At 43.2% G+C, this 11,538-nt stretch overlaps 1 protein-coding gene across 1 annotated transcript in view; it reads right to left on the reverse strand.

Annotated features, from left to right (window-relative positions):
- Positions 1-10,663, reverse strand: part of LOC124665528 — a 16,567-nt gene extending 5,904 nt beyond the window's left edge. The window contains exon 1 of the mRNA XM_047202934.1: positions 10,593-10,663. Coding sequence (XP_047058890.1) covers positions 10,593-10,663 — 71 coding nt within the window. The remainder of the gene's footprint in view (positions 1-10,592) is intronic.
- Between the last annotated feature and the right edge of the window lie 875 nt (positions 10,664-11,538).

Genomic DNA, 11,538 nt, shown 5'->3' on the forward strand with positions numbered 1-11,538 from the left:
TAAGAATAAGCGATGGAGATTTTCCCCGATTCTACGATTCAAGCAAAATCTCGGGGGCTACTGACATAGGCATCCCAAATGGGCTTGCCAAAGATAGTACCCGGGGTTTAACGAAGGCCCACTACCCGAAGAATAAGAAGGTTCGAGAGCCCAAGATATATTAAGGAAAGTAGAATTGTAATAGGAAGTGTTGTTTGTAAATCTAGCGGGATGAGTTAGAAACCGTCCCGGACTCTGTAACTTGTACAAAACGAAACCCTCGGCTCCACCTCTTATATAAAGGGGGAGTCGAGGGACGAGGAGATGATCGAATCATTGTCTGCGAACCCTAGTTTTCATAATCGTCGAGTACTTTTCGGCTGAAACCTTCGAGATCTACTTGCCCTCTACTTCTAACTAAACCCTAGCCTACAATCCATAGGCATTGACAAGTTAATCCCTTGTCAGTCGTCGACGCCGCTCAAGTCGTCTACCATGATCCTTGTGTCTTCTGCACGTCTTGGCCTCGGCGTCACGCAATTTGGCCTCGGCGTTTGCCTTTTTTGCCTCGACGTCCATCCTTTGGACCTCAATGACCTCTTTCGTGAGGTTGAGGTAGATGGCGCTTGCGGCCTCCTTTCCCGCACGCCTCTTCTCGTCCCTAGCAGCCAAGGCGGCATGATTCTCGGCCATTATCTTCTCCAGGTTCTGGGTGAACGCAATGGCCTGTGCCTCCCGGGCTAGATCGGCCTTGGTAGCCTTATGGCCCCGGGGACGAGGTGGAAGGGCTTGACGGCCTTGATCGTCGTCTTCGCTGTCAAGGTTGACCGCCGTCCCATTCTTCACGCGCTTCATCGTAGGCCGCAAAGCTTGTCTTCCACTTCTCCGCGTCCTTGAGCTTGTCCCAGCAATGGACCATATGGAAGCCCTTCTTATGCACTGCCTTAAACCTCTCCAAGGCCTGGGATACCTGCAATCACGCCAAAGCCGCCAATGATGTACATAGAATGATGTAAATAGAATAGAATGATGATGGTTGTATCTTGTTTACCACTGAAATGACGCCAACGCCGCTTACGGGGTGCCTCTTAGTATGTTCGACGGCTGAGCAGTGCCTCTTGTTTGATGTAGTTCCATCTTTTTCTGAGGGACTCTTTCGTGCGAGGGCTTGGGATGTGGTAGGGCGGGTGCATCTTGGTCTCGTTGTACTCCCGCATGACCTTGGCCTAATACACCTTGCCCTTTTGTTGGGCGCCATTAATACGAGCCATGGATTGTTGCCAGCCACGCGTCGCACAAACACTTGTCCTCGTCGTCGATGAATCCTTGTGTCCTATGGCTCTCCCCCATGTTCTTGGTAGCATTGTCCGTGGTGACAACAGGCTGTGTTGGCGCGTCGTCAAAGTCGTCGATGCACACGGGTGTTGGCTGCGTCGATGATGGCGTGTATTTCACACGTTCGTTGGGCAACCCCAAGAGGAAGGTATGATGAGCACAGCAGCAAGTTTTCCCTCAGAAAGAAACCAAGGTTTATCGAACCAGGAGGAGCCAAGAAGCACGTTGAAGGTTGATGGCGACGGGATGTAGTGCGGCGCAACACCAGAGATTCCGGCGCCAACGTGGAACCTGCACAACACAACCAAAGTACTTTGCCCCAACGAAACAGTTGAGGTTGTCAATCTCACCGGCTTGCTGTAACAAAGGATTAACCGTATTGTGTGGAAGATGATTGTTTGCAGAGAAAACAGTAAAAACAAGTATTGCAGTAGATTGTATTTCAAGTAAAGAGAATTGGACCGGGGTCCACAGTTCACTAGAGGTGTCTCTCCCATAAGACGAACAAGCATGTTGGGTGAACAAATTACGGTTGGGCAATTGACAAATAAAGAGAGCATGACAATGCACATACATATCATGATGAGTATAGTGAGATTTAATTGGGCATTACGACAAAGTACATAGACCGCCATCCAACTGCATCTATGCCTAAAAAGTCCACCTTCAGGTTATCATCCGAACCCCCTCAAGTATTAAGTTGCAAGCAACAGACAATTGCATTAAGTATGGTGCGTAATGTAATCAACAACTACATCCTTAGACATAGCATCAATGTTTTATCCCTAGTGGCAACAGCACAACACAACCTTAGAACTTTCTCGTCACTGTCCCGGTGTCAATGCGAGCATGAACCCACTATCGAGCATAAGTACTCCCTCTTGGAGTTAAAAGCATCTACTTGGCCGCAGCATCTACTAGTAACTGGAGAGCATGCAAGATCATAAATAACACATAAGCATAACTTTGATAATCAACATAACAAGTATTCTCTATTCATCGGATCCCAACAAACGCAACATATAGAATTACAGATAGATGATCTTGATCATGTTAGGCAGCTCACAAGATCCGACAATGATAGCACAATGGGGAGAAGACAACCATCTAGCTACCGCTATGGACCCATAGTCCAGGGGTAGACTACTCACTCATCACTCCGGAGGCGACCATGGCGGTGTAGAGTCCTCCGGGAGATGATTCCCCTCTCCGGCGAGGTGCCGGAGGCGATCTCCGGGATCCCCCGAGATGGGATCGGCGGCGACGGCGTCTCGTAAGGTTTTCCGTATCGTGGCTCTCGCATTGGAAGTTTCGTCACGGAGGCTTTAAGTAGGCGGAAGGGCAAGTCGAGAGGGGGCACAGGGGCCCCAGATGACAGGGCGGCGCGGCCAAGGGGGGGGGCCGCGCCGCCCTAGGGTTTGGCTCCCCTGTGGCCCCACTTCGTTTCGTCTTCGGACTTCTGGAAGCTTCGTGAGAAAATAGGCCCCTGGGCTTTTATTTCGTCCAATTCCGAGAATATTTCTTTACTAGGATTTCTAAACCAAAAACAGCGAAAACAAAGAATCGGCACTTCGGCATCTTGTTAATAGGTTAGTTCCGTAAAATGCACGAATATGACATAAAGTGTGCATAAAACATGTAGATAACATCAATAATGTGGCATGGAACACAAGAAATTATCGATACGTTGGAGACGTATCAGCATCCCCAAGCTTAGTTCTGCTCGTCCCGAGCAGGTAAAACGATAACAAAGACAATTTCTGGAGTGACATGCCATCCTAATCTTGATCATACTATTTGTAAAGCATATGTAGAGAATGCAGCGATCAAAACAATGTGTATGACATGAGTAAACAAGTGAATCATAAAGCAAAGACTTTTCATGAATAGCACTTCAAGACAAGCATCAATAAGTCTTGCATAAGAGTTAACTCATAAAGCAATAATTCAAAGTAAAGGTATTGAAGCAACACAAAAGAAGATTAAGTTTCAGCGGGTGCTTTCAACTTGTAACATGTATATCTCATGGATATTGTCAACATAGAGTAATATAATAAGTGCAATAAGCAAGTATGTAGGAATCAATGCACAGTTCACACAAGTGTTTGCTTCTTGAGGTGGAGAGAAATAGGTGAACCGACTCAACATTGAAAGTAAAAGAATGGTCCTCATAGAGGAAAAGCATCGATTGCTATATTTGTGCTAGAGCTTTGATTTTGAAAACATGAAACAATTTTGTCAACGGTAGTAATAAAGCATATGCATCATGTAAATTATATCTTATAAGTTGCAAGCCTCATGCATAGTGTACTAATAGTGCTCGCACCTTGTCCTAATTAGCTTGGACTACCCGGATTATCACCGCAATACATATGCTTTAACCAAGTTTCACAAAGGGGTACCTCTATGCCGCCTGTACAAAGGTCTAAGGAGAAAGCTCGCATTTGGATTTCTCGCTTTTGATTATTCTCAACTTAGACATCCATACCGGGACAACATAGACAACGGATAATGGACTCCTCTTTTAATGCTTTAAGCATTTGACAACAATTAATTCTTTTCTCATTAGAGATTTGAGGATATTTGTCCAAAACTGAAACTTCCACCATGAATCATGGCTTTAGTTAGCGGCCCAATGTTCTTCTCTCACAATATGCATGCTCAAACCATTCAACTCAATGTAGATCGCCCTTACTTCAGACAAGACGAACATGCATAGCAACTCACATGAAATTCAACAATGAGTTGATGGCGTTCCCCGATAAACATGGTTATCGCACAACAAGCAACTTAATAAGAGATAAAGTGCATAATTACATATTCAATACTACAATAGTTTTTAAGGCTATTTTGTCCCATGAGCTATATATTGCAAAGGCGAATGATGGAATTTTAAAGGTAGCACTCAAGCAATTTACTTTGGAATGGCGGGAAAATACCATGTAGTATAGGTAGGTATGGTGGACACAAATGGCATAGTGGTTGGCTCAAGTATTTTGGATGCATGAGAAGTATTCCCTCTCGATACAAGGTTTAGGCTAGCAAGGCTTATTTGAAACAAACACAAGGATGAACCGGTGCAGCAAAACTCACATAAAAGACATATTGAAAGCATTATAAGACTCTACACCGTCTTCCTTGTTGTTCAAACTCAAAACTAGAAATTATCTAGACCTTAGAGAAACCAAATATGCAAACCAAATTTTAGCATGCTCTATGTATTTCTTCATTAATGGGTGCAAAGCATATGATGCAAGAGCTTAAACATGAGCACAACAATTGCCAAGTATCACATTACCCAAGACATTTATAGCAATTACTACATGTATCATTTTCCAATTCCAACCATATAACAATTTAACGAAGGAGAAACTTCGCCATGAATACTATGAGTAGAAACCAAGGACATATTTGTCCATATGCTACAGCGGAGCGTGTCTCTCTCCCATAAAGTGAATGATAGGATCCATTTTATTCAAACAAAACAAAAACAAAAACAAACCGACGCTCCAAGAAAAAGCACATAAGATGTGGCCGAATAAAAATATAGTTTCAGGGAGGAACCCGATAATTTGTCGATGAAGAAGGGGATGCCTTGGGCATCCCCAAGCTTAGACGCTTGAGTCTTCTTGATATATGCAGGGGTGAACCACCGGGTGCATCCCCAAGCTTAGAGCTTTCACTCTCCTTGATCATGTTGCATCATACTCCTCTCTTGATCCTTGAAAACTTCCTCCACACCAAACTCGAAACAACTCATTAGAGGGTTAGTGCACAATATAAATTGACATATTCAGAGGTGACACAATCATTCTTAACACATCTGGACATTGCATAATGCTACTGGACATTAGTGGATCAAAGAAATTCATCCAACATAGCGAAAGAGGCAATGCGAAATAAAAGGCAGAATCTGTCAAAACAGAACAGTTCGTATTGACGAATTTTAAAATGGCACCAGACTTGCTCAAACGAAAATGCTCAAATTGAATGAAAGTTGCGTACATATCTGAGGATCATGCTCGTAAATTGGCGTAATTTTCTGAGCTACCTACAGGGAGGTGGACCCAGATTCGTGACAGCAAAGAAATCTGGAACTGCGCAGTAATCCAAATCTAGTACTTACTTTTCTATCAACGGCTTAACTTGGCACAACAAAACTCAAAACTAAGATAAGGAGAGGTTGCTACAGTAGTAAACAACTTCCAAGACACAAAATAAAAACAAAGTACTGTAGGTAAAAACATGGGTTGTCTCCCATAAGCGCTTTTCTTTAACGCCTTTCAGCTAGGCGCGGAAAGTGTGTATCAAGTAACATCGAGAGATGAAGCATCAACATCATAATTTGTTCTAATAATAGAATCATAAGGTACCTTTATTCTATTTCTAGGGAAGTGTTCCATACCTTTCTTGAGAGGAAATTGATATTTTATATTACCTTCCCTCATATCAATAATAGCACCAACAGTTCGAAGAAAAGGTCTTCCCAATATAATTGGACAAGATGCATTGCATTCAATATCCAAGACAACAAAATCAACGGGAACAAGATTATTGTTAACGGTAATGCGAACATTATCAACTTTACCCAAAGGTTTCTTTGTAGAATGATCAGCAAGATTAACATCCAAATAACAATTTTTCAGCGGTGGCAAGTCAAGCATATTATAAATTTTCTTCGGCATAACGAAATACTTGCACCAAGATCACATAAAGCATTACAATCAAAATCTTTAACCTTCATCTTAATGATGGGCTCCCAACCATCTTCTAGCTTTTTAGGAATAGAGGCTTCGCGCTCTAGTTTCTCTTCTCTAGCTTTTATGAGAGCACTTGTAATATGATGCGTGAAAGCCAAATTTATAGCAATAGCATTAGGACTTTTAGCAAGTTTTTGCAAGAACTTTATAACTTCAGAGATGTGGCAATCATCAAAATTCAAACCATTATAATCTAAAGCAATGGGATCATCATCCCCAATGTTGGAAAAAATTTCAGCAGACTTTATCACGAGCGGTTTCAGCAGTTTTAGTAGTTTCGAGCAGTTTTTCGCGCTTTGCATTAGAAGTGGAAACATTGCTAACACCAATTCTTTTATTAGTATGAGTAGGAGGTGCAGCAACATGTGTAGCATTAGCATTACTAGTGGTGGTAATAGTCCAAACTTTAGCTATATTCTTCTCTTTAGCTAGTTTTTCATTTTCTTCTCTATCCCACCTAGCACGCAGTTCAGCCATTAATCTTATATTCTCATTAATTCTAACTTGGATGGCATTTGCTGTAGTAAAAATTTTATTTTCAATATCCCTATTAGGCATAACTTTCGATTTCAAAAGATCAACATCCGAGGCAAGACTATCAACTCTAGAAACAAGAATATCAATTTTATTGAGTTTTTCCTCAACGATTTGTTAAAGGCAGTTTGTGTACTAATAAATTCTTTAAGCATGGCTTCAATTCCAGGGGTGAATTCCTATTATTGTTGTAAGAATTTCCATAAGAATTACCATAGCCGTTGCCATTATTATAAGGATATGGCCTATAGTTGTTACTAGAATTGTTCCGGTAAGCATTGTTGTTGAAATTATTATTTTTAATGAAGTTTACATCAATATGTTCTTCTTGTGCAACCAATGAAGCTAACGGAACATTATTAGGATCAACATTAGTCCTATCATTCACAAGCATAGACATAATAGCATCAACCTTATCATTCAAGGAAGAGGATTCCTCAACAGAATTTACCTTCTTACCTTGTGGAGCTCTTTCCGTGTGCCATTCAGAGTAGTTGATCATCATATTATCAAGAAGCTTTGTTGCTTCACCAAGAGTGATGGACATAAAGGTACCTCCAACAGCTGAATCCAATAAATTCCGCGAAGAAAAATTTAGTCCCGCATAGAAGGTTTGGATGATCATCCAAGTAGTCAGTCCATGGGTTGGGAAATTTTTAACCGTAGATTTCATTCTTTCCCAAGCTTGAGCAACATGTTCAGTATCTAATTGTTTAAAATTCATTATGCTACTCCTCAAAGATATAATTTTAGCAGGGGGATAATATCTACCAATAAAAGCATCCTTGCATTTAGTCCATGAATCAATACTATTCTTAGGCAGAGATAGCAGCCAATCTTTAGCTCTTCCTCTTAATGAGAAAGAGAACAATTTTAGTTTAATAATATCACCATCTACATCTTTATATTTTTGCATTTCGCATAGTTCAACAAAATTACTAAGATGGGCAGCAGCATCATCAGAACTAATTCCGGAAAATTGATCTTTCATAACAAGATTCAAGTAAAGCGAGTTTAATTTCAAAGAATTCTCGCCGTAGTAGCAGGTGGAGCAATAGGTGTGCATAAGAAATCATTATTATTTGTGGTTGTGAAGTCACACAACTTAGTATTTTCAGGGGTAGCCATTTTAGCAATAGTAAACAAAGCAAACTAGATAAAGTAAATGCAAGTAAACTAATTTTTTTGTGTTTTCGATATAGCAAACAAGATAGCAAATAAAGTAAAACTAGCAACTAATTTTTTTTTGTATTTTGATTTAGTGCAGCAAACAAAGTAGTAAATAAAACTAAGCAAGACAAAAACAAAGTAAAGAGATTGAGAAGTGGAGACTCCCCTTGCAGCGTGTCTTGATCTCCCCGGCAACGGCGCCGATAAAATATGCTTGATGGCGTGTATTTCACACGTTCGTTGGGCAACCCCAAGAGGAAGGTATGATGAGCACAGCAACAAGTTTTCCCTCGGAAAGAAACCAAGGTTTATCGAACCAGGAGGAGCCAAGAAGCACGTTGAAGGTTGATGGCGACGGGATGTAGTGCGGCGCAACACCGGAGATTCCGGCGCCAACGTGGAACCCGCACAACACAACCAAAGTACTTTGCCCCAACGAAACGAGTGAGGTTGTCAATCTCACCGGCTTGCTGTAACAAAGGATTAACCGTATTGTGTGGAAGATGATTGTTTGCAGAGAAAACAGTAAAAACAAGTATTGCAAGTAGATTGTATTTCAGTAAAGAGAATTGGACCGGGGTCCACAGCTCACTAGAGGTGTCTCTCCCATAAGACGAACAGCATGTTGGGTGAACAAATTACAGCTTGGGCAATTGAAAAATAAAGAGAGCATGACAATGCACATACATATCATGATGAGTATAGTGAGATTTAATTGGGCATTACGACAAAGTACATAGACCGCCATCCAACCGCATCTATGCCTAAAAAGTCCACCTTCGAGGTTATCATCCGAACCCCCTCCAAGTATTAAGTTGCAAGCAACGGACAATTGCATTAAGTATGGTGCGTAATGTAATCAACAACTACATCCTTAGACATAGCATCAATGTTTTATCCCTAGTGGCAAACGCACAACACAACCTTAGAACTTTCGTCACATCGTCCTGAGTGTCAATGCAGGCATGAACCCACTATCGAGCATAAGTACTCCCTCTTGGAGTTAAAAGCATCTACTTGGCCGGAGCATCTACTAGTAACGGAGAGCATGCAAGATCATAAATAACACATAAGCATAACTTTGATAATCAACATAACAAGTATTCTCTATTCATCGGATCCCAACAAACGCAACATATAGAATTACAGATAGATGATCTTGATCATGTTAGGCAGCTCACAAGATCCGACAATGATAGCACAATGGGGAGAAGACAACCATCTAGCTACTTGCTATGGACCCATAGTCCAGGGGTAGACTACTCACTCATCACTCCGGAGGCGACCATGGCGGTGTAGAGTCCTCCGGGAGATGATTCCCCTCTCCGGCAGGGTGCCGGAGGCGATCTCCGGGATCCCCGAGATGGGATCGGCGGCGACGGCGTCTCGCAAGGTTTTCCGTATCGTGGCTCTCGGTACTCGGAAGTTTCGTCACGGAGGCTTTAAGTAGGCGGAAGGGCAAGTCGAGAGGGGGCACAGGGGCCCCGGATGACAGGGCGGCGCGGCCAAGGGGGGGGCCGCGCCGCCCTAGGGTTTGGCTCCCCGTGGCCCCACTTCGTTTCGTCTTCGGACTTCCGGAAGCTTCGTGAGAAAATAGGCCCCTGGGCTTTTATTTCGTCCAATTCGAGAATATTTCTTTACTAGGATTTCGAAACCAAAAACAGCGAGAAAACGACAAGCGGCACTTCGGCATCTTGTTAATAGGTTAGTTCCAGAAAATGCACGAATATGACATAAAGTGTGCATAAAACATGTAGATAACATCAATAATGTGGCATGGAACACAAGAAATTATCGATACGTAGGAGACGTATCAGTCGACTGGGTGGAGAACAACCATGCGTTATTTTTTTAGATAAAAGGCATCATAATGCCCGACTTTAAATTAATAAAGCCCTTAGGTTCAAACGATGTTACAACACGCTGTGCCATACAGCTTAGCCAAAAGGATCAACGAGAAAAAAGACAAGAAAAGAACACCACATCAAGACTCGACGCAAGGGGCAGGAGCTAGTGCTGAAGATCTGGCCGAGCCACCGCTACTGGATCTTCATTGGCTTGTGTGACCTAGTCTCACGGCGGCGTAAAGCTCCCTCAGCTTGTTCTCCAACCACCGGAGGCCCTCCCGATCGCTTGGCTTTGCCTTGCCGTTCCAAAGCTGTATAAAAATAGCAGCTTTGAAAATAACATTAGCGGGATGGTTAATAATTTTTTTCTCAATAGTGAGCTTATTGCGAATGTTCCAAAGAGCCCACTACAATAAATATGGTGACTTGCGACCCTCCATATTAGTCACTGGAAGGTCATTGTGCACCATCTATGACCACGTCGTGACTAATAACTGTTGGTCGCCAGTTGAGCGTCACTGACGGCGCACAGCGACCTTTTTATTTAAATGGTCGTAGAGGACTACGACTAAAATTGATGGTCATAAGTCCTATGACCAAATTTTTGGTCACCGGCAATCCGCTTATCCACGTCAGATCCAGCATGGCGAATCCTACGTGGCAGATATGTGACCAAATCAAATGGTCATGATTTGAAATCAGCCCAGTCCAGCTCGGTGCTTTATATGGGCCAAGCCCAACAATTCAGTCTATTTATATTATTTTCCTATCAATTTTTGTAAGCTATATGGGCCAAGCTATAAGGTCACTAGTTAACACATTTCTTGTAGTGGCCCAAGATTGGGCGAGAAAGAGGAACCAAAGGAGTCTACTGGCCCTTCCCGCAAGGCTAGAGAGGATGGCATGGAATTGTGGGAAGTTCCCAGGGTTACAATCAAGAATCTATCGGATGGCGCACCAAGCAAACCTCGCCAGGGAGCAAGAGAAGAAGATATGCTCAGCATCTTCCACCTGTGCGCAAAGCGCGCAGTTGCCCATGGCTGGACCATGTCTTGTCGCAATTTGTTGGCTAGAAGGCAATCTATCGAGGATGAACTTCCAGGCGAAAATCTTGATCTTCAGGGGCACTTTGGCCGCCCAAACATCTTTGTGATAAGCGACGGACGCCCCTTGCGAGAGTTTGGAATACAACGATTGCACCGAGAACTTGCCCAAGGATTCCAGGTGCCAGATGACCTTGTCTTTCGGTTCGAAAGGACAATGGAATCAGTGAGCGTCCCAAGCTCGTTCCACTGTCGCCTTCCTTCAGGATTGAGCGAGCGCCGGAAATTGATGTTAAGAGCTCCGGAGTCTACAGCGGCAGCCACCGTGAGAGTTGGGTTCTCGCAAATATTGAAAAGGCTGGGGAAAATCTCCTTGAGGGGCCGATCTCGGATCCACCAGTCAGTCCAGAAATAAGTACGTCATCCATCTCCAATCAAATGCTTCGCCCCCAGTTTGAAAAAATGCTTTATATTGTGCAAGCTTTTCCAAAACTCGCGAGCCACCCCTGTCCGGAGCCCTCGAACAGGTTGTCGGCGTCGCGGTATTTGGCTCTGATGATTGTAGCCCAGATAGAAGCGTCGTCCTGATAAAGTTTCCAAACCCATTTGGACAAGAGGGCAATGTTCATCTTTTTGGAGTTGAGCAGGCCTAACCCTCCCGTGGATTTTGGTCGGCAAACCGAAGGCCAATTCACCATATGGTACTTACGTTTATTGCCCGCTCCTTCCCAAAAGAATTTGGAGCGGTGAGAGTCGAATCTAGCATGAATCCCGTCATGCAGAAGGAAAAGGCCCATGGCAAAGATGGGGATACTATCAAGGCAGGCATTGGAAATAATAAGTCTTCCTCCCGAGGTGAGAAGCTTGCTC

This window comes from Lolium rigidum, chromosome 1, assembly GCF_022539505.1.
Source record: "Lolium rigidum isolate FL_2022 chromosome 1, APGP_CSIRO_Lrig_0.1, whole genome shotgun sequence".
NCBI classification, from domain to species: domain Eukaryota; kingdom Viridiplantae; phylum Streptophyta; class Magnoliopsida; order Poales; family Poaceae; genus Lolium; species Lolium rigidum.